This window comes from Drosophila sechellia, chromosome 2L (assembly GCF_004382195.2).
Source record: "Drosophila sechellia strain sech25 chromosome 2L, ASM438219v1, whole genome shotgun sequence".
NCBI lineage: Eukaryota > Metazoa > Arthropoda > Insecta > Diptera > Drosophilidae > Drosophila > Drosophila sechellia.
The window spans coordinates 2,039,548-2,065,823 of NC_045949.1; the positions used below are offsets into that span (position 1 = coordinate 2,039,548).

The 26,276-nt window shown below is 45.6% G+C and overlaps 2 protein-coding genes across 5 annotated transcripts in view; one reads left to right on the forward strand and one right to left on the reverse strand.

Moving 5' to 3' along the window:
- Positions 1–370: 370 nt before the first annotated feature.
- Positions 371–26,276, reverse strand: part of LOC6617449 — a 41,521-nt gene continuing 15,615 nt past the window's right edge. For 2 of the 3 annotated variants that reach the window (XM_032725593.1, XM_032725600.1), the window contains exons 3-8: positions 7,972–8,384; positions 7,750–7,827; positions 6,858–6,990; positions 3,310–3,634; positions 3,145–3,242; positions 1,179–1,309 (exon numbers count right to left, since the gene is read on the reverse strand). In XM_032725593.1, coding sequence (XP_032581484.1) covers positions 1,179–1,309; positions 3,145–3,242; positions 3,310–3,634; positions 6,858–6,990; positions 7,750–7,827; positions 7,972–8,384 — 1,178 coding nt within the window. Of the gene's footprint in view, positions 1,310–3,144; positions 3,243–3,309; positions 3,635–6,857; positions 6,991–7,749; positions 7,828–7,971; positions 8,385–26,276 lie in introns of all 3 variants that reach the window. The other variant, XM_032725604.1, reaches the window with a different exon arrangement.
- On the forward strand, positions 20,979–22,383 carry LOC6617450 (RNA polymerase II-associated factor 1 homolog). 2 transcript variants are annotated; one of them, XM_002041731.2, is made up of 3 exons: positions 20,979–21,229; positions 21,303–22,161; positions 22,227–22,383. In XM_002041731.2, the coding sequence occupies exons 1-3, from the start codon at positions 21,183–21,185 to the stop codon at positions 22,251–22,253; spliced, it is 933 nt and encodes a 310-aa protein (XP_002041767.1). In that variant the 5' UTR covers positions 20,979–21,182; the 3' UTR covers positions 22,254–22,383. The 2 variants fall into 2 exon arrangements, with proteins under 2 accessions (XP_002041767.1, XP_032581505.1); XM_032725614.1 differs by having other exon boundaries at positions 22,230–22,383.

Genomic DNA, 26,276 nt, shown 5'->3' on the forward strand with positions numbered 1-26,276 from the left:
ACATCTGTACAAAAAAATCGTATTGGTCTATAAACTTCTTTAATTTCATCCAAAAAATAAAATGCAATTTATTTACTTTGCCCGAGTAATGACGTGAATAATTCCCTATGAATTTATATGCCATTTGGTTTTTTCCTCGGCTCCTTCATTTGCATTTCTGTGAGATCGGTTCGCTGGCATCCGCTCTTCAAAGGGATTTTCACTTGTTTCCCATCTCTGCCAACTAATTGAGTTGGGAAACTCACTGAAATTGTGCATCTGCTAAGTACTCACCGCATTTCAGAAAGACATTAAAAGTTTGCCACAGCCCGAAATGAAAGGCGCACTCGTTGCTTCGATTCGATTCGATTCGTTTCGTTTTCGTTTTCGGTTTATTGTTGAAAGAGTTCATTCCATTGATTTATTTATTTATTGGTTTTATCATCACATAAATTATCTAAAATCTGCTTACTGGCTTAGGTGTAGTAAATTCATGCCTACCCATGCTTTTACTCGCATGTGCAACACAAAACTTAGTCGAGCATGCCGCATTTCGCATATTGCATTCACATTAATTTTATTCAATTTTCATTTCCATTTCGACGGCGAGTGCCGCGTGACTAAATTTCATTTTGCCCATAAATAAATTCCGCACAAGTTAGTGTTTATAATTAAGTTTTTGCTTTTAGTTGATCAGATGAGAGTTTTTGTTCATATATATTACAATCTTTCTTTTCGGGATATAAAGGAGCGGCAGTAATGAAATAAAATACACACTTTTGTATCTGTAACTATATCTGTGAGCGGGGCCGCATCTTTGTGGTATTTACAGAGAGTGTCGTCCTTCTGGTCCTGTGTCCCGTGTCCCGTGTCCTGCGTCCTTCCTTTGTCCTTTGTGCCATGTGCCTTGTCCCTCCTCCGGCCCGTGCATTTCACATTCTGCATTTTGCATTCTCGTGCCCGGCTCAGTGTCTCATTTTGCACAATGAAATGTAAATATTAAAAGGAAAACAAACATTCGCCTGAAAGGGAAAGCGCCTCTCGCCTTGTTTGCCTTTTCCATTTTCCTCCTTCCCTTCCAGCCCCTCCCCCTGCAGAATCCTAAAAAAAAACAGCACAGCACACAGAGTAAAAATTCCGACGTCATGGAACATAATTTCCTCGTTCAGCTGCAATTAGAGTGCTAACAACTTGCGCTTTCAGTTGCCAGCAGCCAGTCCCGCTCGCAGCAACAACAACTCCGGCAGCAGCAGCAGATGGAGGAGCAGCTGGAGCGGACCGGGGGCGCAAGGACACGCCCCGCTCTTCTGCATCGCAGCGGGGTTCTCATCTGGGGAGACAAACAGTGGCATAATGAACATGTGTATTCAAATTTCGACGAGGGCACAGCGCCATAAGCTATGCCCGGGCAAATAACTTAATTTAATTGTGACCTACACAAAGAACAATCACTATATCCTGGCTGGACTTTTACATGAGCTATCTCTTAGTACATACTATGAATAACTGACTGTACCACTGATTTTTCACCATGCATCGCTGGCAGTGACTGTGAAATGAGGAATGGCTAAGTGGAGCAGGGGCAGGACGGTTGTTTGTTCCGACTAGATAAATGACATATGTGTGTCTGCGTATACGCAATATTTCTGCGGCCTTTCTCGCCCGAGCAAATGTTATTCCAGGCGCATCATTTGTCAATGCTTTGTTTTGACTCGTCACAAAGGATACGTTGGCCCACGCCCCACCATCCTGGCACTGATTTTTAAGGACCCAACGCGTCGGGATATGAGCAATGAATAATGGGTGGAATATGCTCTGCACGGGCAGGGTATCGAGGGGGGTACATAAATAAGGCACGAAATTGGAATTCCATTTCTGCTAAATCATTTTTTGTCAGCCTCCGAGGAAGCGGGTCCCCAATCGCTATCTAAGCTTTCCCTAGTGCTCCAAGTCCCAAAAAATTAAGGTATTATTCGGTCTTAGTTTGAGTTAAAACTCCCGGTAGAGCTTCTCCCTGGTCGCCTTTACCCCGCCTAGGCCAGCCCTTTGCCCTTATCATTTTTCTTAAAATTTTATTGCCTTTGATTTATTATCTGTATTTATGCAAGCCAGTCGCAGTTACAGTCACAGTTACAGTCACCGTTACAGTCACAGTGGTTGTGGCAGCAGCTCCTCTTCTACGGCGTGTCTGCTATCTGGACTCCCATTGCCACCCCATCGCATCCCAGTCCGAACCCAGGTCGCGGCCTTTGTGCCACATGTGGGGCATGATTAAGTGCCTTTTTGCAACTTACTTCTGACATTTAATCATATTTATTACGGCTTTGCAGCGAAGGATGAAGTGGGAGCAGCGGATGGCGGCTCTTTAAAATGCAAATGCCTGTCCGTACAACAATTTCATTTGAATAAACAACTTAACAACTTAAGTGCTGGACATTTCGCTTAACATTTGATGCTGCATAAAAACTAAGACTACGCGCGAAATTACTGGGCCAGTCCTTCAATTTGCTGCGAATGTCCTGCCATAAAAGGTCGTAAAAAACAGTGGAAATTGCCGGACAAAAGACGCGTCAAGTTTATGCCCCTCATTTCGCAGCTTAAAATGTCTTAATTCCCGTCTAATTTATGTGTAAAATATGCAAAGCCAAGTCACTGAGTTGTGCTCCTCCAGCCGCATTACTCATACGCCAAGGAGGCCAGCCCAAAAGACTCCCGAGCAAACAGTCGTCCCAATGATGGAGTGAGTCGAAAACTTTTAGTTTTTAGGCCGTGTCTGGGTGAATATGAATGGCGTTGGATACACTGCTGGCCATAAAATGATTCACCCGTCTGCCAAGTGAAGAAGGGCTGTGCTAGTAAATAATAGTTAGCTTTTGGGAGTTAGCTTCTCTTTGGCTTTCGTACACCAACTTCTGGCTGACAGTGTAACGGATAGGCTTATGGTGACCTGGCCAGCACCTGAGACGACAGTCAAAGGCTTTGATACACTCAGAGAAAATATTATAAAGATGGTGTCATTTAAGGGGAGCTTTTGGCCTTGAGTTCTCGGATCCTATATTCCTTTTAGGAAACTTCGAGGGAATGCATAAACGTAAGTATTACCAAAGCTAGTCAGGTATTGCTCCCAGTGTAGGCCACACTCGCTCACTCATTCCCAGGACTCACCATTAATCACATGGACCAGGACACTGGCGCTGCTGGCCGTCGTTGGCTGACACGTGTAGTTGCCGGTGTCCGTGGTCTGGGCATTCGAGATGCGGAGCCTGCGGAGGATTAAGCAGCGCACTGAGAACAACTCAATTAGGGTGTGGGGGACAGAGGAGCACCCACCTGGACTTGAGGGTATCGCCCAGCTGCGATTCCATGGCGATGCGTGTGGCGAACTCCATCTGCAGGTCCACCTCGCTCATTATGTCATTCGGGGACGTGTCCTCGGGGATCCCTTGGGGATGTTCGCCCCTGCCGGCCGGAATCTCCGGCTGTCCATCATCCGCATCGAAGGGGGTGATCATGTGCTCGCCGCGATACCAGTAAATCGGCCCAATGTCCTTCACCGACGGCTGCTGCACCACGCAGTTGAGGATTATGGCGCTGCCCGCCTTGAAATGCAGATCGGGTGGCCCACTGATAACCGCCTTGGCATCCGGGGAGATTTCTGCAAAAACAGGCCACAAACGAATTGAAAACATGCATCGTAGGTGGGAAACCGAAATCAATTTGGGGCAATCGCTCGTAAAACGAATTCGCAACCAACTGAATGAACATAAAAACTTTTAATCATAAAACTTTATGGAATAACTTTTCAATTGCACTAAATTTAAGTAAGCCCACGAAAAGCGAGGATGAAGTGGGCCCTTGGTGGGAAAATCACACCAGACACGTGAATAAACTTATACGGCTGGCTGCGAGTGTGTGTGTGGGTGCCGCACACATACTCATGTGGAAAGTCACACTCGCCGCTCCTGCGAAACTGGGTTAATAATAATATTTATTATGCATTGGACTGTGCAAATAATAATAATTAAAAAATATACCCGAAAACAGGAGACATGCGTGGCCGAAACGAAATAAAAACTCTGTCGCCGCACCGTGGGATTGGATTTGCAATGAACGGGTATATGGGCATTCCAAAACGTGCTAAAAAGTAAAAAGATTTTAGTAACCTATTTGAATTCCTTTCCGTTTCATTTCAATTAAGTTTGATTTTCATCTTATGATCCTTTTGACCCACTGTGACCAGCGCGGCGTACGGAGCAGCTCATAAAAGTGCATATGATGATGATTACATGGGGCGCAGGATGCTCAGGGGTTTCCCGACGCGGGGGGGTTGGTGGTGGTAGGCGGTCTGGCTTCATTCCACGGCTCACTCCTTTTCTCGCTGGCTTTTCCAGCTGTTTGTTTGCGTCTGTGGCATATGTGCCGAGTGTGAGGAGTTAAAAAATCCCATTGCGCCATTAAGTGCGTGTGTATTTGTATCTGCCTCGGCCCCATCGGCACCCTCGGCCACGCCCCCTTTGCGAGAGTGTTTGTGCAGTGTCACTGCGTTAAAGGCAATTAACACCCGTCGGAGGGAGGGAGAGGGCACATGCGGAAAGAGACGTCGACAGGCAGCTGCAGCAACAATTTTCACCCAACCAACCCACTGTTTTTCATTTCATTTCAGATTTTCATTTTTCCTTCATTTTTCAGCAGCTGTCGCTAAAGTTCTGCGTGCATTTTGTGTGGCGGCGCATGAAGTTTTTTAATTTAAATATTTCATGAAAATAAAATGCACTGCGACCTGCCAGCAACAACAAAAACAGAGCAGAAGCGGGCCAAATTGGGCTTTCTCTAAGGTCAAATGGCTGTAATTACCACTTAGACGAGCACGAAAATATTTATGGAATCAAGGCAAAAGCCGCATTAAATTCTGCGAAAATGTTGATGGGATTTGAAAGAGCGCAGAAAAGTATGCTTTAAACTAAATGAAGTGGAAACTGTGGCGAGCCTTGCTAACAATTCTTTAATGCAGTGGAAATAGTGCATTTTGTGTATGTGAAACCTATTGAAAGTAAATGTTTGCAGGCCTGGCAGAAATGCGTAATTTGTGTCCTTCTTTCAAAAGGATTAAACAATCAATTACTCTGCTAATTGCAGTTGAAATATGGCGGGAGTATATTTTTCTTAAATTATGCATGCATAAATACAACCTTTTAAATTGTCATCTTAGGGCATACTTTATGCATATTTATATTGGATATTTCACGGAGCCCCGTGGTGGACGTTACGCCCTGGGCAAAATTTATATCAGGCATAAATCTCGTTTCCCAAAAAAAAAAAAACGAGAAAACTGTGAAACGTTGAGAGAAAATAAAATCGTTTGGGTGGGACGCATAAATTTACATAATGACATTAATTAAATGCAATGCACCGCAACAACGAGGCAAGGAGCTGTAGAAACAGTAGCAGGAGCAGGAGCAGGATCGGGATATGGAAAGTAAAGGCGACACAGGAGCGAAGAGTTAAGCGCCTTGCGAAAGTCGCTCATACGACACGTATGGCGATAATGTTATTAAGGACGCAGCCAGTTGGCCAGTTTGCCAGGCTGTCAGCAGTGGCCAGCGCGGAGTGTCCAGTAGTGAGCAGTCCAGTGCTGTCATGCTCCTTTGGAAATTGTTTCATTAACGTAAATTAAAATGCATACGGCCATGAAGAAAATGTAATCGGAAATTCGTTTGTAAGCGTCGGAGCAGGAAATCAGGAAAGAGGTTGCTGTCACAAGCGGACAGACAAAAATGCATCGCGCCCAAGTGCATAATCGGAAACTTAAAAAGGCATTGCCGACTGATTTGCATAAGTGGCTGACAGCAGATGCCGACAGGACCTGTCAGCAGCTCGCTTCCGAGTTGTCCTCTATTACCCCTCCGCCACCCAAAATCCTGGACACTCTTTTCATGCACCTGTCGCCCCGAAGAGCCGATGAGATTTAAAGACCCAACAATTGCCATCTTAATGGCGGCGCCTTAAGCCCGAAAGTGCCTTGCAGTGCCATTAAAATCCATATGCAGAGTGATTGTTTTTTAAACGGATTGAGATTACGAATTAACGCCGATACAATGAGGCCATCGAGGGATGGCAGCAATCACATTTTGCGTAGGTAATTGTGTTCTTTGTGATTACAAATTTAGCTGAAAGAAACGCTAGAGAAATTGGATTTTCGGGTGATACGACAAAGTGTGGCATATAAATCATGTGATTAAGAAATCCACTTTCCTGCAACCAGAAACCTATTATGCGCTTCGAAATGAGGCCATCATCAATTAATCATCGTCGGTAGATTTCGGAGTCACTAATGCACACAATAGACATTGTTTGCGATGGCAGAACAGGAAACCGGACTGATGGCACACTGCCTGCTAATTATATGCGGACACACGCATTATGCATGGCTCATTAAAACGCCGAATACATTTCCAATCGGTGCTCGAAATCCCGCCGGGTTGACATGCTAATTAACTCAGCGACTACGGCGGCATGTAAGCTCCATGCGATCCGAGCTCCTGGGGCCAGACACCAAGAGCACCAGGAGCACCCGGAGCAACAGGAGCGGCAGGAGCTCGACCTCGCTTTTTATTTGTTTATTTATTTATGGGCCGAAATGCGAAATTAAAAATGAATGCCTAGAGGCGCTCCATCCAAACGAAACGAAACGGAAACGGTTGCCCCTTCGGTTAGGATGAAATAATCATAATGGCGAGGGCAGCTCCTCGCCCGAAAACTGAATTAACATTTTTAATAAGCCCGGCGGCGACAAGGTAAACAGTCGGGCCACAGCAAATCACTTTCAAATACTCATGGCAATAAAACAAAACTCATTTCGCAGCTCGAATGCCACTCACCGATGATGTTCAGCTGGAAGGCCATGGACATCTTGGGCTCCGTGTTCACCTGGCACTCGTAGATGCCGCTGTCCTTGGCCAGCGGCGCCTTCACATGCAGCGTCCACTCCCGGGAGTCCTTCGATTCAGTCACCTGCCACAGGACACAATATTAGTTTAAACACCACAGTTTGCAGTTTACAGATTTCAATTCAATTCGTCCTGCCAGTCTCGGCGGAATAATTATTCGCTTTCGAGGCAACAATTTGCAAGGCTGCAAATTTGTGTTTCCATGCAATCGGGTCTCTCATTTTTTCATGGAAATTAAGCAATTATACAATTCAATGTTTGTTTGTTTACTGCTCGCTTTGCAGCTGCAGTACAGTGGGCAAAAAAACACAGTGTTATGGGGCTGGGAGGTGGTTGCGGACTTGTCCTGAGTTATGAGTTGGATTAGCCATTGAAATATCGTTTATGCATGCATAATGAAAGTGGCCCTATGGCCATAATTCCCCTGAGAGCCGGAGTTAACTTTTACATTGTGGCTGAAAGTTTATCTGGATTTGTTGTGTTGTGTTGCCAGCTAATCTGGTCCTTTGGAATACATAGATGTACAGGTATTTCGTCCGCTGTAAGGATAATGCAAACTAAAGCTGACATATGGTAACTTAATGTCCTTGCTCAAATATATGTGCTGCCAATCAGAGAGGACGTGAGGATATCACTATCAAGCTCAACTCTGTCGGAAAGAAAATTCGTTAAGAGTTGAGAGTCCTTCAGAGTAGCATTCCCCCCTTCGGTCACCAGCAGATTGTATCCGCAGTAAGCCACTGTGTCCGCTGACTTTGAGACCCGAGTTAAGCATCGCATTCAATTAGCCAGCGAATGGAGGATTGCTGCGACATGGACACACCTGGAAGCGCTTGTCCGAGGTGTAGGTGGCAGTGCCTACAGTCAGGATATGCAGATCACGTTTCCGTATCCAGGATACCTGTTGAGCGGAAGGAAGAGCGAAAGGGAGACAGAAAAATTGATTAACGAGTGCGCATCCATATGATATACTCGATGTCCTTGGCACGCATCTTCATCACTTTGCGCCCGCAGGACCCGAGGGGAATGGCATGCCAAGACTCACCGATTTATCATGCAGACTGTCCACGCGGCATTTAATTATGGCCTCCGTGTGGCCAGTGCGTCCGGTGATGTTGCGCGGCATGCCAAAGTCGAAAATTGGCATCGACTTCGAAGTGTCCGCATCCTGCGACTCCTCATCCGCTCCGCCACTCCGCTCCCTCTCTGCGTCCGTCTGCGCAAACAGATCGGAGCCAAAGGACGCGTCCAGGAAGGCTAAACTCTTGAAAGTGTGATTCGTGGCTTCCGTTTGTGGCCCGTGCGCCACCGCAAACGATGAGAAACTGGATGGGGATGATGCTGAAGCTGATGCTGCTGGGGGCGACTGCGACTGCGATGATGACAGGAATGTCGACAGCGTTGGCCCATCACCGGAGTCATCCGCATGCCCAGTGGAGGCGGCCGCCGCAGCGAGTCCTGCAAGAAGACAAAGGCGCCACGGAAGCAGGAAAAGGATGAGGGACACTAAGAAAAAAAGTGATGCATCACTTCCTTATAGGAAGAAAAATACTAGGATATAAAAGATTATATCTTACTGCTTACATTTTTAAAACATTTAAAGTTACAATATGCATTTTAATATCCATTACGATGTTCTGCTTTTATTTTCACATATTCAAATAGACCTATTTTTGCAACTGTGTAAGGCGCTCGCCTGCTTGCTGTTTTTCTCCATCTCCTTGTTGGCCAAATGAATTTATAACTCGGTCGACTGCCCCGCCTGCCCCTTGTGCCCCTCCTGCCACCCATTCATCTTGCCGGGTCTTTTGATTTGATTTGTAACCACTTTGGCCACAACTTTTTGCTTTCCCCCGCAGGAGCGACCACAAAGTAACTTCAATTCAATTCACTTTCATCCTTGCTTTCCGCCCGCCACTCGCACAATTTAAGCAAATAAATTCCGTTTTGGCTTAAAAGTGCGGGCCGCGCACAATTTGCATTTAATTTATTAGCGAGCGCTTCGCATTTTTATCCGCCACTGCATATGTGCACAAATATTTTGCATATCAATTCAGCAACCCGTTTCTGCGCGGCAACAATTTAAGCGAATCCACAGAGCCAAAGTGACAAATTCAATTTGTGCGCGCCAAAACAATAAACGCAACACAAATGGGGGAAATAATATGCAACAAGCTACAAATAAAGTCAAAACGAAATATTAAGCATCCGCCACGTTGTCTCGACAGCAGCGACAGCAAATATTTGCAAATATGTCAACTACACAAGTAAAGCAAAAAAAAAAAGAAGCGAAATATAAAAAATTACTTTTAAATTCAAATCAACAGGGAATTTGATGTGGACGAGCGACAGTCGGGGGAGGGGGTGCGATGTGGGGGGGACGGGAAAATGCCCAGCTGAGAGCCGGGAAATTGGGGATATTGGATTGAGTTTGAAGTTGGCAATAAAGTTGAAATAGAATTTTTCTGGGCTGCCGGGGGATTTTAGACTACAACAGCTTGGGATCACCCAAAGTGAAGATGTCGGATGCAGTTTATTATTTTTAATGGGAATAATCATGGCTCTCTAAAGGATGTAGTCTATCTAGGAAATGCATGTCTTTAAGTATCTGTATCTTTATCATTTATTTAGAGGATAGCACTGTCGTAAAATGGTTACTCTTATTCCCACACATTCCCATAACATTTGTAAAGAGACTTTTGAGCAGCTGCAGCGGCTTTAATCCTGTTCCTATTGTCACACAATTTTCAGTCAATTCCTGGGATTATCCGGCCTCGTCCTTCGGCCAGGGAGCAGCCTTCCAGGGTATCCTGGCATTCGGGGACCGCCGTCGAACCCATGTTTTATGCGATTCCCAAACGGAGAGCTCTGGCAAACAAACTTTTTATTTTGCTGCGACCTACTTAAAGGTCCCGCCCACCGCCCTCCCCTCGCCCACCGATGCCGACTGTGAGTCGTCTGGGTTCACCACATGAGGTCATGGAAATGCTTTCCGCTTGTTGTTTTTCTTTATGCGCTGCTGTAAAGTAAAGTAGCAAATTTGTATTTTATTGTTTGTCGCCGGCAAGAATGCGGGCAGAGCGCAAAAACACACACGAAAAGAAAGCTAAAAATGTGCGTCTGCCAACGCTGCGAATGAGTGATTCTCCTCCGGCCGCGAAAGGAATTTTTCCAGCTAAATGCTCAAAGGGAAAGTCGTCGGTGAGCAAAGTGCTGTGGGGAAATTTCCAGCCGTTTTCCCCCCCAGCTGCGGTGGCAGCAGCTGCGAAAGCGATTTTCCATCATCACCATCAATAACTTCATCATTGGCATGCCATTTTCCAGGACATTCCGATTCGGAACCGCTTGAAGGTTCGCCGGAAAAACTGCGCAACTTTCTAAACAAATTTAAACAAATAAAAGAGCAGTGGCAGCTCTGTTGTTTTGTGGGTTTTCCGGCTACTTTTTCCACTAAGCCGCAAAGCTTTTTTGAGTATTTCCTTTACCAAATTCTTTTTTTTGGGCCTACTTCTCTGGGCAGGAGAGTGGTAGCCCCCCGCCAGACCCCAAAACTGATTTCGCACTGCAGCCAAAGGCGGCTGAAAGTTGGTCGCCGCGTTTTGTGTTTTTCGCCCATGTTTGCTGTAGGTCGCGGCACGCCCCCTTCCTCCACCATCCACCCCGCAGTACCCCCTCCTCCCTCAGCGCTTCCGGGCCAGGACCTGCTCCACGCTCCTTTGCTGGCCAAAAACTCACATACACAGCTGCCACAAGTGTTTCGGCGAAATATTCGTGCTGCGCCTGCAGCGATTCGTGTGCATTTGGCAAAGCACTTAAAATGACAAAAATAACAGCAGAATTCTAGACAAGCCAGGCGCACAAAAGGAGCCAGCCAGCCAGCGAGCAGGAGGTGGATCCTGGATCCTGCCAAACATTCGTATGTGCACGGGCTGTTCCCGCAATCCTTTCCACTGCGGCGTCTAGTATCTAGTATCTGGTTTCGGCTTCGGGTTGTCAGCTGTCTGGGGATGCGGACAACGTTTTAATGCAGCCAGTTATCGCAATTAAAGATGCCAGCGAACTTAGTCGAGGCTGGTTAACCCTCAGTGGTATCTAATTTAATTAATTGCCAGACTCGAATAGATTGGCAAGCAGATACTGATTTAAGATACTCTTTAATAGTTTCTAAAATGTTTGTCTACCCATCATAATGCCTGGCATGATGTGTTTGCTTGAAATACAAATTTGAGCGGAATAAATTATGGTAAATGTCTCATATTTTGAGACGGAAGAATCCCCAGACGAACCCTTTTCAGAACACTATTTGTATCCCCCTGCTGACAGCATGTTCTATTTAAAGCGTCGAGTGCCGAGACCAAACAAAAAATACCGCCTAATGCCAAGTGTCGTGGAGGGGGCGCGGGGGGACGGAAAACAAGCAAATAAATTGAAATGGCAGGCAATTGAAAACTACCCATGGATTTGTCAGTCTCTGTCTGGCTTAGCGCCGCATAAGCATATACAATTTTCCGCTTTCGGATATGTACGAGTGTGAGTGCATGAAAATGCGGCTGACAGCCGGGCAGAACGGAAATTTCCCTCCGAGAAGACGGCGCAAATGTCAAGAGATTGGACGGGGTTCAATAAACGCCATAGCCGGATTCATCTGCTGCCCGCCCAGAAATCTGATTATTTATGAAGTGCCTCAGCCGGTTGCTCTGAGCTCAGAGTCCTAAGTCCTTGGTCCTGAGCCTTAGCTGTCCCAGCGGAGTGTGCAAGTGTCTATAAAAATGGCAAAACACCAGACGAATCATAATGAGTTCGGGACTCGGCGCGGCTCACGTTCCGCAGAACTCACGTGGCAGGACCTCTCATCCTGTCCGCTCATTGTCATCGTTAACACTCGTGTAATGTCGCTCATAAAGGACCCGCCGCCGCGCCCTCTGTTCTCCGTTCTGCAATTAAAGGCGTGTTCATGGGCAGGAAGAATCTGCGCCGAAGAGATTTACATAATGCCGAACAATATGGCCGAGGATGGCAACTATTTTTACATGCCCATAATTTGATGACGACAATGTCTTGGCATAACAATGAGATGCGACTCCATCCGAGGACCTCATGTAAATTTCATTCTGCTGGCTTTAAGGATCTCCCGGCCCACTGAACGGGCCACACACGTGTTTGTGGGTTTTCACTGCCCAGATTTCGGTTTTCCCTCTATTTCTTGATTTCTTTGATTTTCTCTTCATTTTCCGGCTGCTGCTGCCATCGAGCGGATTTGTTTCGTGTGTGAAATCGAGCGTGAATGTTCAACGTAAATAAAATTCAATTTGGCATTTTCCTTTTAACTCAATTTATGTGTCAAGTGAAAGTGGATTTGACTCGGACAAACATTTTGTGGCCATTTGGCTTATCCCGTATCAAAGTTGTAAATGAATTTATAGCCGACTTTTCTCTCTCTCTACCCCCTCCCACCCTTTTCAGCCCCACAAAATTAATAGCATTTGGACCAGCGGATTGATTGAATTAACCCGACCAGCGATAATATTTCAGCCAAAGGGCTTCTGCAACATCGCTGCCAACAAACAAGCATTTTGCAATGTCGCTTAATTGATGCAATTTGACGGTTACATTTGCCAAAAAAAACAGTCGATTAACTCGCCACTCAGGTGAACTTATTTAATGCATTTATTCGGGGTGAACCAGGTGAGAAGATTAACTGCTGTTAATAACTGCGTCTGGCGCTCGCAAACTTTTTCATTCCCCACATGAACGCACAAATGCGTATTGTCTGACAATTTAATGGTCAGCGTGTAGGTTTTTTAAATTTACATTTAATTGGGGCCATTTTAGTTTGACAGCAGTGACATTAAAAACGCAGGAAATAAAAGAAAATAATTGATAATTTCTCTCTAAATTTAACTGAATTTCAGATTCTCGTCATTTCTTGCAACTCGGGTTTCTCCTGTCCATTTCCATTCCGCATGCAAACGCAAATCGAAACAAATAGTTCCCCGAAGAATCGATTTGAGAAAGACAGCTCGAAACATTTTTGTGGCCCACACACACACACGCACAATCCGAAAGCCGAAACGCACACACACACAGACTCGAACCGTCAGACAAATTTCACATAATCAATTCTGGTTTTAGGCTCGTGGCTTCATTGTATTGGAGATCGGGAATCGGGGGACAGATGTCCAGGAGGCGAGGAGCGGAGCTCCAGCTGCTGATGGATGTCTCTGGAGCAATACATCAAGCCAAATTAGCAGTTTGTGTTCCATGTTCGAAAAGCCAAAATGCACAGCGATGTGGGGGCAAGAGATTTGAGATTTGATGGGAGGGGAAAGTGTAGCCATAGGTAAACAGAAAGAAAATGGGGATACTCCTAGCTATCTCGATATTATTATATTTACTAATGATTTAATCTACAATGGAATCTACATCCTTACATTTAAGGTTACTTTCACATTTGCCGCCTACTTTTTTTCTGCCAGTGCAGTAATAGAGATTGAGTCATAGGAACATGCACATAACTCGCCCAGGTGCGTTTTGGGCCATCTAAATTGGCTGACAGCATACACGAAGGACACACAAACACGGGTGGCCCACTGCAGTGGGTGGATGAGGTAAGCACATCCAAAGGGGGGCAGGTGGGGCCAAAGCAGTCCTAGAGTGGAAGACCTGAAATGCGTTAAATGCGTTTGATGTGCAGAGTGCGTCTAATGTTTGAAAATTTCCATAAAACATGCAATAAAAGCCCAAGGACAACAGCAGCAAAGGGTTGAGCGAAGGGAGCGTTAGCTGGATGAAGGAAGAGGGGAAGGGCGAGGAGAGGAGGAGGGGTTAAGGGAAGCAGGAGGAACAACACTTGCCGGCATAATGGAAAAAGTACAAGGGTCGCCATAAAAGCATAACAAGCTAACGTGAAACGGTGCGGCAACTCGAAAGCTGCAAATGAGGCCAGCAGCCAGGATGCGAAGGCAGGACTAAAACCAGGACCTGCAACCTGGCAGCTCCTGGCTCCTGCCAGCGCTGCAGGCCGGGATTAGGTTCAGGGCGGGTCCTTGCTGCCCTTGCCCTCTCTTCCTTGGAGCGTGAAAGGTGTCAGGAGAATCGAAGCACCAGGAGCAGGAGCATGCCATCAGCAGTCGACAATGTAATGCTTCAATTTCACCCACGCATATACTCACACATGAACGAGAGTGCAGTGAGAAAAAAAGAGTGCTTGATTACTGCTCATTTTGATTAGGGAATCTGTCGGACTTGAAGGATTATAGCTCACTGATGCACACTTCCATTCGAGCTTCAATAATGCTAGTACATATTATCTGTGATATTGAAATGTGCCAAGATTACACGATATAATCTAGCTAATACATGCACCCCATTTCGCGCAGTGCAGGCACACAGTGAAAGAGACATGCATCAAGTGCTTGCTTCGTTTTCCAATGGAAAATTGCACGCCAAAAGGAGGAGCAAAGAATTTGAAGCTGGAACAGATGGAAAACGAAAGCGGAAATGTTGTGCTAAGCCACGCACGTCCTGCCACGTCCTGCCACTCCCACGCCGCCCCCTTTTCTGACCCTTTCTTTATCTTCTTCCGCACGGCGAGAGTGTGTGTGTGTATGTGACTATTTACATTGTCACACTTTCATCATTGTGTCAGTTGGGCTCCGTTATCTTGTGCTTTGCTCAGCTCTTCAAGGATGTGCCCAATGACGTGGGCGGCTCGAGGGGCGGCGTGTGAAGTGGGGGCGTGTCCAAGCAGGCAGCTGCTGCTCAATTGCATTATCCTGCGTCCGCTGATGGATGATTGTTACGGTCCTCGTCCTGTGCCAGCCCAGCGTCCTGCATCCTGGCGCCCTTTGAGCTCCTCATCGCACTCGCAGAGTCTTGTAATTTGGCAAGTGCAACCCTTTCTCCAGGATAATTGAATATATTATGTGACAGCACATTGTAAGCAGGATCTGAAGTCATTTTTCCATTCGAGCTAGGAGATGTAAGAGCAAGCTTAAATGCATACATTAAAGCATGAGCGAATGGATTTCCCTGCACGGAATTTTCATAAAATGGCTCCCCGGATTTGTGAGCGGCAGCCAGGCAATATGAAGTGGAGTATTATTGGGGTAATGACTCACAACTCTCAACCGGATATGATCTGCATCCCCTTCCGCTCGAGGTTCCTTTCCCCGCGCCACCAACTGCTGGCTCAACTCGGATCGATTGCATTTTGAAAAGTTTTGCCAGAGCTGGAAAAAAATAATAACAAAACCGACTCAATTGCTGCCACCACCTTTCGGCTTGAAACAATACAAAACAAGCAACAACGGCGGAAAATAGAAAACTTTGGCTCTTGTGGAAAAGTTCGAGTACAAAGCAATAATAAGGAGCTCATCATGAATTTTAGAACGAGTGGCAGAAAGTATATAACACTCACACGCACACGATTGTGACTGGGCTTTAGGGTTGCCCCCCATCTGCATCACGTATACGCCCAGTGTGGCCCACCTGGAAACAAACGTTTGTTGTGGTTGCTCCCTTGCAGCCGCCGACCCAAGCCACCGGCCAGCTGAAAGGGCCTTTCTGTGCGGGATCTGCGGCCTGGCCACCGCACTGCCCACCGCACTGGCCACCGCCTCTTCCGGGTGGACGGCAACTAGAATAAAATTTAATTAACCTGAAACCTAGTTTCCTGCTCTAAGAGCCCGATTCTCAGACCCCGCCAGTCCAAGCCAGACTGCTTCAACTTGGCCGACTGGGAATTGCAAATGATGTAAACACGGAGCGGCCACAGAACAAAACAGAGGAACAGAATTGGACTGAGTCGAGGCTACATCTGGAGAAAATGCCGAGCTTTGAAAACTAACTTACTATATTTATTTAATCAATTATGAATCTAAGTTGATCAATAAACAGAAGATGCCAGGACATGCTGAATTCATGAAGTCTCAAAAGGATTTATTTTTCATTAAAACAGGTATAGAATTTATTCAATTTGTTGGGGACAAATTTGCTTGGAAATCTCTTGAATTTTCCTCTCTGCAGGACCTGTTTGCAACACACTTTGTGGCTGTGCATTATAAATGATCAAGGGCTAATTTGAATGGCAAAGCAGCGATGCTAACTTTTCTTTTAAAGAGTTCCGGCTGTTCGCATTGTTTTTCCTGCTGGCTTGGGGCCACTGCCATGGTTTTGGTAAGGTAAACACACACTTTGCGGGTTTTTACTTGTCACAACACAAACAGGAGGACAAAGACAACAAGTGGCGGAGCCAGAAGTCCTGGCTACCAGTCCCGAGTCCTGCAACCAGCTCTGTTTTGGGAACTCAGCTTTGATCAGGGGTAAGAACGGCTGGTGGTTTGAGACTTAGCGGTCTTTAATCGGAAACTAATTATGCCTTACACCTGTGCAAGCAGCTTCCGATCCCAGGGAAAGCGTGGGAAATGCCCCTGTTGTTTGCCTTTTTCCAACAATTAGGCAAGTTTCGATAAAAACTTATGTAATGGCAAGGGAAGGCGGGCAGATAATCAACTTTCGAAAATACCAAACGGGCTTTGAATTAATTAAATAACGCCTGCATGTACACACACACACACACACACAGATATTGAACACTTGCTTGGGGCCAAAGATGCCCTGTTAAGTAGGCTACACATTTTCATCTTCGCTTGCAACTATTTTCTTTGATGATTCCTACCCGTTGTGCAGGCTAATTGAATCTGTTATGTGTTATGGCCCAAACACGGGCTAATTACCCCATGTGACGAGGCTAATGAATTCAATTCACCCGATCGACCTCAACAATGCGACCATTTTCAGGGGCTCGTGTTTCATATGTCTAAATGGATTTCGGTTAATACCAAAAGCGGCGATAAGTGTCGCCATTCAATGGCCGATTCAAAAATGAAAACCACTAAGCGGCCAGAGAACAGCGGAAAAGCCGCGAATGTTCCATTTTCACAAATTAATATCTATTAATTATGCATCTAATGCTAAGGACTGGGTGAAAAACAGGCTGACAGAGCCGTAAATCGATGACAGTGAAAAAACAGCGGCAAGTGACTAAATAAATAATGAACGCCTCTTAAATTTTCATTTGCGCCTGGCCAATGGAGCCACTAAGAGCTACGAGTGAAAAGCCAAAATAAACAATAATAAAGTACCAAAATTAGGAGGCAGGATCGAGTCGAACATAGCAATTCCCTTCAATGGCATCACATTTTTTGCTGTGTCATAAACTTCAGTTCACAAACTCGATAAAAGAGTCCACAACTTTACACATTTCGGCCAATTTATAGAACTTTTTTTGTTATTACAATATATTAAATTCAATTCGCTCAAGCAAAAAAAAAAAGGCAGTTTGCTTTTATTATTATGGATTTAAGGAGTCAATTTTACAAATTGGTGTTATAATAATATATTAGATAGTTTATTGAATGATTAAGTTGTTTGTGTAGAATAGAAAACATGTAGTAACTTCTAAAACTTCTTTTCAAATGGGAATACTGCATAGAAATATAAATAAATTTCTATGTTTTTAAATACATTTTTTTTATTTGCAATAAACTAATGTTTGAATGTTATAAATCGCTATTTGCATAAGCTAGTTGTCAATAGAAAGGCTTTTAGTTTTCGTTTTCGAACTATTTTTCAATAGTGGCCAGAAACTTTGTCATCAGGTGCATTTCCAAAGCAAGAGGAAACTTTTCGCCTGAGGGACCCAGAGAATAGGTGAATAAGAGAATTGGAGAAGCGGAGAAAGAGAAGTCCAGGGAATCGTAGACAGGAAGCAAACCGATACAGCACCAACAAATTACCCGACCCATAACCACAGTGCAATCAATTGTAGTGGTCCAGAAAACACACTCGGTCGACTAGGAATCGGAGGAGGAAGCCGAGAGCGAGGACGCAGTGCCTCCAAAAGCACTTTATATGCCGAGGTAATGGCGCCTAATAAACGTCTTCATTCGAGTGCGCTTGGAACCGCCCAGCCGCCCCCTCTGCATCATCCAACCAGAGAGGGGCAGTGGGGCAATAGCAGGGTGTGGGGAAGGTCGAGCCAGTAATTATGATTTATGTCGCTTTGGAGAATGTGCAAGGCGTCTAATTGTGTGGGCGGGCGTTGGCTACAATTACGCCCATCTCCATCATTTCCCCCCTTTCGCACTCCCCACTCTGGTCACCTTGTCCCCCAAATATGTCTGCTATTATGTCAAGCCAGCCGAAAATAGTGGAAATCCTACACGAATGTCGGATAAAGTAATTACAGGATGCTCATTTCCCCCCGAGTTTCTGGGGGTAAGCCCACGCCCACACCCACACCAACACTGAAAGAGGACAGAACAGGACCAACAGGACCGACAGGACGTGCGAGTGTGTCCTGATGTAATGCTTGCTAATGCGACACCTTCACCTCTCTCTCTCCCTCTCTCTAATCCTTGATCATTAAAATAATTCAACTTGACCCGAGACTGGACAGGATCAGGACCTGGGCGAACGAAAGGATTCCTGGAATTCTTTGGTGGCCGCATAATGCTAATGAATCGGTATGCCTCCCCCCGCCCCTTCTTCCACTTTCACTCCTTTCACTGCCATTTCGAAATGCCTCAAATGATTTTCCTCTCGACGGCTGGGCACAATTGAAAAATCAGTAAACGATGCCGCATTGTCAACGCCACGTCCCAGTGGAAAGGTGGGCAGGATTGGGGAGTTGTCATTCCATGAGTGGAGCATCATTCGCACTTAATTAGTAGAATGGACGATTTAAAAGTGGGCGTGTCCAATCAGCTGTGGAGCCTAATTACAGCTCCGACTTTTACAACCATTTCAAATCGTAGTCGGCCAGATGCGGGCTCTAAAAACCATCAAATGCCGGACGGGAAAACGAGAATCGTAAATGAATGCAAAATAGACAGGAAAATCATTCCTCACTAAAACCAACTCCGAAGCTGTTTAGGGTTTCTTTTTGAAGACTGAAATTCTTTATGCGATTAAGCCGGAAATGACATGAAAGGCAGTGAAAGTGGTGTGTCCTTGAAAACGTAAGTGGGTAACGCGGTTCACTCGAAGGATTAGATTAAGACTGTAAAGGAAAGGGGCTTCAGAAATTAGTTGCTGGAGTGTTTTTTAAGCACAAGTTAATAAGTAATTCTCCCAATATTAATTAAAAATGAATCCTCCCAAACCCTTTAAATCTCCTCCACAGTTTACAGATACAAAAGTATCTTGATCCGCGCAGAAGTATCTACTAAAATATCAGTGAGTATCCTGCAACAGAATTGCAGCTTTTAAAAAGTTACTGCTAAATGAAACAACTGGAAAGTAGTTTAAGAAAACGGAAAGTACTTTAAGCCACTGAACAGTAAAACTAGCGGATCCGTCTTCAAAGTATCTCTATCTGCGGAAAATCATCATTCGCTACTTAGCCAACGAATACCCCTTTAAGCTAACAAAAAATTGAGGAAAGTTGGCGCTGCCGTCCAAGGATGTTTTCAGCAACTACTCTGCCAAAATATATATTTGATAGCAGAGACAAATTGCATCTAAAAATGTGTAATCCCCGGAGAAGTGTCCCCCGTTAAGATAAAGTATATCAATTTGTGTATTTTTGGATTGCCCATAACATATTTCCGGCCATTAAACTCAAGCGTGTAAGCTGGGCTCCCCTTTTGCTAACTGGATTATGTGCAATCCAAAATGTTTGACGGTTCATCAAGGAGGCCATCAACAAATTAGTCAAAAAACTCGAATAAAAATTCGCTTAGCTGTCCTAAATCCCGGGACACAAAGGCTAATCGGGCGGCTAATCAGGCGCAGCCATCATCAGACCATCAGACCGTCAGCCCGTCAGGCTATCAGCCATCAAAGGCGGTCCGAATCCTTTGGCCCGTTGGAGGGGCTCAAGTGAAAGGCTTGCCGAAGGAGCAGGAGCACTGAAAAACGCAAACGGAGGAGGCCCAGGTTGCGTGCCAGGACATCATTATGCTAAAATATTGCTCGGCGGTACTTAATCAACACAAAGGCTGCGGAGGCGGCTGCCACGCCCCGCTGTCGATTTAATTGCCCCACAGACACTTCAATGTCAGCATAAATTAAATTTTGATTTCGCCGCTCCGGCGGCTCTAATGAAATTCCGCACGCCAAATTGCACAGCCCTCAGAATGCGGCATCCACATGGCGTCCACACCTCCCATCTCAGCAGCTCCACCTACTGCTCGTCCTTCTGCTCATCCTTCTAATTTGCCTGCCCCCTCGCAACCCATGATGATGATGAGCTCGTGATGTGGCGGCCTGAATTGAGTTGGAGGCCCAAGTTAGTCGTTGCTCAGCCATTGTCGCATCAATTAATTTCGGCACGAGCCACGAGCAGGACTCCAACCACTCTTATCAACACCATGAGCCACCCTCCATCATCTACACTGCAAATTAGTCCGGATTATTCATATGTATTTCAGTTGGGGGGGGGGGGCCAGTTATTATATATCCCTACCATGATATATACTTATATACCAAACACTTTATGAATTACTATCACTCATACTTGTAGTCCCCCTTCGAATCCTTTCCCATTTCTCCCAGTGCAGAATTTCCATTCTCGGCCACCACAACAACAGTTTGCAATTGTATTTGGAGGCGTGGCACGTAATGAGCTTAGCCCTGGCCAAAACCTAAGGTGGCCAAGTCAGAGTCCATTATGGCCAAGTGGCCCGCATCTTGCGGATGTTCGTGGGGGTTAACGAGCGGGGGTAAATGGGGGTAAATGTGGATGGTTGTGACACGGAAGGGTTTTTAAAGTCGCCAGATTACGAACCAGTCAAGTTTAGGTGGGCACATCGACGAACTAAAACTGATTAGAGGGACACGTTTCGGTCTATCGAAATCCTTTCAGCTTATCAACACTAAGGGAGTTATCGATAGCTTATAATATCGATAATGTTTTGGTGGCAATCCTAGCCGCATTTTATATGTGTTGTCTCTCCAACAGGTCAGTATATTTTTATATACTTCCACGGTTGTGTAAAAGTAATTAAAGTTTAGTTTTCACCGTTTTTCAAGTTTTAGCCACAGGCGATAATCTACCCACTTCCACCAGGAGACGCTATCGGCACCTAGTTTTTCCACGCCGAGCTGTCAACTTGCCGCTGACGGGTCTCTCAGAGTGAAAAGTGAGTGACGAAGCACAAATCGGAAAACTTGTCGAGCATTTGGAACGTGAAAGCAGGCAGAGCAGGAAGTGCACGAAGAGCTATAGAAATAGCAGAAAACTCCTCCATTATGGCACCAGGGTTCGTGAACAATAAGCGCAAGCATGATGGAGAGCAGTAAGTATGGGGAATCTCTTCGTGCCAATTCCAGCTAGAGGACCCAATTTCAACCAACAAAAAAAATTCACAGAAATCAGTTCATCTGTCCCATTGTCTACACAAATGAGTTGCCCACTTATCCAAAGGATTGCAAGTTTCTGCCCTGTTGCCAGGATATCCAGGAGTACTGCAAGGAGCCGGTTTCGATTCCCAAGCTGGACACTTGCTTTTTGCAAAATTTCAAAGGACTTCATGAGCTGTTCACCATTAATTTGATGGATCAGTTGCCCTACGATGAGCTTTCCGAGAATGTGCACCCAATGAATCCCAGAGAAGCTGATCTACTCAAGGACATACAAGCCCTAGACTGCGACTTCGCCAGACTCCAACCAAGTCGCGCCCAGGAATGCGCCCAGATGTTCGCCAAGGAGCGGGTGCATCCACCTCGCCCAAGACTACAGCGTTCTGTGGCGGTGCCCAAGGCCCCATTCAACCTGCAGCCCGTCAGCCTGGTGCAGCAAAAGGAGATGATCGATGGGAGCTTCAAGGATATTAACAAGCCCCTTTTACGACATCCCACCAATCCGCGTAGTAATGCCTACCCTGTGCAGATCATGTCAGTCTTTCCCGACACGGATTTGCAGAAATATAGCTTCGTCCAGATGAGTTTTGATAATCCACCCCAAAATACCAACCAGGGACTAATCAGGGACTGCGGAAGCTGTCTGATCAACTTCAATTTCGTCCAGGACATTGCGGAGTCCACCGAAAAGCTTTACGTGTCCGACCATCGCTACAAGGAGGAAAAAGCCGACGATAGCTTGGAGCGCGGTGAGGGTCTCATACTCCGCGAGGAGAAGAACGCCATCTTTTACGTTGGTGTCGACAAATACATCAAACTAAGGCGGGAACGTCCACGCCCCCAGGCTTCGGCTAACAAGTTTCTGCTGGTGAGTCTCGGGAAACCAATCTCATATTTATGACAATGCGTTTGTATAAAACTTCGCTTTTCCAGAAGGTCCAGCGTGTGACAATGGATTAAATACAGCTATGCTCTTTTCTAGGCAACTCTAGGAAAGTATAAGAACATTTAATTGGATGTACTTTAGAAGCTTATTTAATGAAAATAAAAATATCAGAATACTTGCTGGAAATTGTACATCTGATGACCATTAAAACAATATAAACTAATTTCGAATGCTCCATAAATTCGATTATATCGTTCCTTAAAGAATTGAAGCTGTTTCCACAGTGTTGCTCGCTTTCGTTAAAAATAATTATTGAAAACATCTACTTCAATTGAATTTTAGCATCGAAAGTTAAGCCGAAATGTCAGTTGATTTCTGCGTTGGTTGCGAAAGTCGAGCAAAAGTTGCCAGGCAACAGGCTCAAACTGAAGAAGTGACGCCGCCCTGCCCACCACCCACCACCCGGCACCACCTTCCCCTCCAGTTCTCCATCCACGTCAAGTGATGCAGCATCTTTGGGGCAATCCTGGCAAGAGCTGCCATGACGATTCCCAGGCATTTCTAGGGAGCTGCCCACACAAGCAAGGATATACTCGTACTCAAGTATACGTTTGCCGGCGAGAAATAGACAATTTTTATGACGTTTCCTTCGAGCCACGATTTTTACTTTATACAATTCCTTTTCCGACGCTTTCCCCGCCACTGTGGTTCACTGCGGAATCCTATTTCATTTGGCCAGACGGTCGGAATTTGTTGTGGCAGCGATTTGGCAGGAAAACCCATGCCCTGCCATTCCGCTCCATTCCATTCCCCACTTTCCGTGATGTCGCATGCAGCAGATGTCGCTGGGGGAACGGACAACCTGCCGCAATTTTGTTGGCCAGAAACTTACACGAGGAGGGTTGCACTGGAGGGGGTGAGGGAGAGGGGCATCGTCACGTGGCACGATGGCTTAAATAGATTAGCCGATGCATTTCCTGTGGTCTGCGGAACTGTTGCTCTGCAGCAGCAGAGCAACTCCACCGCGCAAAAGAGTTCATTTCAAAAATGAAATGAAACGAGCATGTTGTGGTGCTTTCAAATCAACCCGAAACTAATGTGCCAACATCAAAGGCAAACAAATTCAAGTGCATTGAGCCCGCAACAAATCAAAGACGCCAGGACGATCTTCCACCCACTATTCTGGACAGGAGGAGGGACTTTCCCTCCCAGCTCCATTTCCCTCAGCCATACATCAAAGCAATCAAATGGACCCAAGTGTATCTATCAAGGCGATAAGTAACACGAAAAGAAATTCAAATCCCGCTCAAAAGAGGCGGCAATCGGGGGATAAAACAAGGACATCGCATCCCAAGCGTGTATAGGATGTGCACTCAGAATAATTGTCATCACTAACCTTCCATTTGTTTTTAATTCGTGTTTTAAGGAATAGCTGGTATGCTTAAGGGTACATTTCTCAGGATTACTTTTATTATCTTCTATAATTTAAATAATCCCAGCATTAGCTTACTTTTGAACCTTCCCCTTTTTTTTCTGCGTGTGGTGAAAGAGGCAACGGAACGATTTCATTTATAAATTGAGCTTCTGTTTTTTTGGCAGCAGCTAAGTTACGAGAGGTTGCGACTGGCTGGCAACAAATTATCGGCCTGGCACCTAGCCATCTCCCAACTCTCCCCTCGATCCCCTCGTCCTGCACATCCTTGACTGAAATGAACTCTTCGGGGTGTGCGAGTGTGTTTGCCGGCCTCAAAGAACTGACCAAGCAATTTGCCTGGCCCAAAGGCTAACCAACACCTCATCGCTCACACGGAGCCAAAGAGCCAAGAGCCAATGGGCGAGATAAAACAATGGTGAGTGGCAAGTGGCGATGGAGTGGAGGCGATGGAGGCAGTGGGTCTGCTCTTGGCCAGAGCGGACTTTCGCCTTAATTAAACAGATTTGTTTGCACACTAGTGAGTGTGCTTTTCGACCCGACCACGCCCGTCTAAACAAAGAGTGAGCCAAGAATTATGGCAGCCCAGAAAGGTCAAACCCGTTCTCGGTTTTCAATATCTATTGGCTATAAGCCGGCTGCCACTTAGCTGACCTCATAAACATAAAACGTAAATTCCAACGAGATGACACTCTGCCACTGGCTAATCCTTAATTTGCAATAAAAAGAGATTCATGATTCCAGTACGAGTATCGTATCTGTGTTTTGCTTTCTTTTCCCAGCAGCCGTACACTTCTAATATTTTACTGTCACTAAAATTACAACGTTGCCGGTTTTTCGAAGACGTCTTCGGAAGTCAATTTATCCGGGTACTAAAACTGAAGCACTTGGCCGTAAAAAGTATCGACCTAAAAGGTGTTCTCAACTGATCAAACTAAAATCTTGTAGTCTTAATGTTTAATCCCATAAATTTTTAAAAATCAGGTCAGCCTGATATTAGTTTGTGGTTTGAATTTATCATTCTGGCCAAAAATCACACACAAAATGCCAGCTAGTACAAGCATGTTGTGAAAGTTTCTTATGGATCTTTAAGCCACCTGCAAGTCCGACAAAATTCACTTGCAGACGGCCAAAAAATAGCCAAGCATAAATCCAAGGCAACTCAAGTGCCGGCCATTTCGGGGGTCAAGTGTAAAGTTAAACAAAAACGCTTAGCTGGGGTGCTAGAGAAGTGCGGAGGGGGAGGGGCGATGGAAGAAGCTGCCTTGGCCAGGATTTGTGCTGCGACATGGCCTTTTGTTGGAGCTGCCAGGGATGTCCGCACGAATATTCACATTACACAGCGTGGACACAGAGAAATGAGCGAAGGATGCGCAGGAGGCGAAGGATGCGGAATGGCGACCCTCAAGTGGCAGCAGTGGCCAACACGATGTCAACTCAAAAATGGAGAAAAAAGAAACTAATTTCATAAGATGGTGTCAACTGCAACTTTTCCGTGAGAGGCTCTCCTCTCGGCCGCCCCTCGAGCATTTTCCGCCACGGCTTGAGTGCTCTCCGGACTGCATTAAACGGCTGGGAGAGAAAGCCGGGAAAGCTGGGAAAGCTGATGATGGCCACTGCCGAGAGCTAAATGCACTGGCAGATTAGCACAAACAAAAAACAGAGAAAATTCCGCACGCAGCCCCTAATGAGCCTCAGTTGAAAACTCATAATCAGCACAAAACTCACTCGTTCGAATATCCAGGGGGCACTGAAAAAAATAAGTTTTTGAAACTCCGCGAAAAATGTGATATCTACAATGATTTAAAAAAATATTATTTTTTTTTAGCTGCAGTTTTGCCATTTTCGAGTGTATCCAGCTGAATTGCCATGGAAATGGCGCAATCCATTCAAATATGTTTGATTCGCTTCCCTTAATTCAAACGCGTACGCGAACAAAGACAAAACAGTTAATTAATCCGAAAAAATGCCTCAATCAAAACTTTTGTGCCACTCTTCTGGTTGTTGCAACCAGTCAGCAGAATGCCAACGATGCCGTCCACACAAATAGGAGCTATGTATGTGGATTACAGTGCCGATGATTACATAAACTGCCCGACCATTTAAGTTTCTTTGGGGAAATTTGCAGTGCGGGCTTCCATTATTCATGGACTCCCCACTGCGTCGCTATTGAAAGGCCCGGGGTGTGCGATGGGCCAAGGTGGGGAAGTGCGGGCGGTGGGGCGCTTTATTTATTGACGAGCGGAATGGCATGTAAACCACAAATTAATTGGCTTGGTTAGACACCGCAACGGACCAGAAAGTTGCATAAAACTTTGCCGCCACGATTGATTGATGTGGCCTGGCATTTGCCAGGTAATCAGAGGCCAAGGAAACAACCTGGAAGCCAAGGAGCTAGAGTCCTAGCGAAGGACCTCCTGGCCAAGTTGCGAAACAAGTCGGCCAAGTCCCTGGGTATTTATATATTATTTTTCTTTCAATATTCCTTTAAACTTGCCTTCGCCGGCTGAAATTTATATTCAAGCCGAGATGAATTGCGAAGTTTTTCTCCGCTGAGTCTGCTAAAAATGGAAAACAATATAAATATATATTTCGTGGATTTATGTTGGCCATAACTTATCGATCTACTAGTTTCCCCACTTCTTAATTGTCTCCGGCCAAATTT

What these genes read in the sequence shown, in the direction of transcription:
- LOC6617450 (XM_002041731.2), top strand. Translation starts at nt 21,183, where the DNA reads ATGGCACCAGGGTTCGTGAACAATAAGCGCAAGCATGATGGAGAGCA. An exon ending in CGCAAGCATGATGGAGAGCA is followed by an intron (nt 21,230 to 21,302) that starts GTAAGTATGGGG and finishes AAAAATTCACAG; the next exon opens with AAATCAGTTCATCTGTCCCA. An exon ending in CGGCTAACAAGTTTCTGCTG is followed by an intron (nt 22,162 to 22,226) that starts GTGAGTCTCGGG and finishes TCGCTTTTCCAG; the next exon opens with AAGGTCCAGCGTGTGACAAT.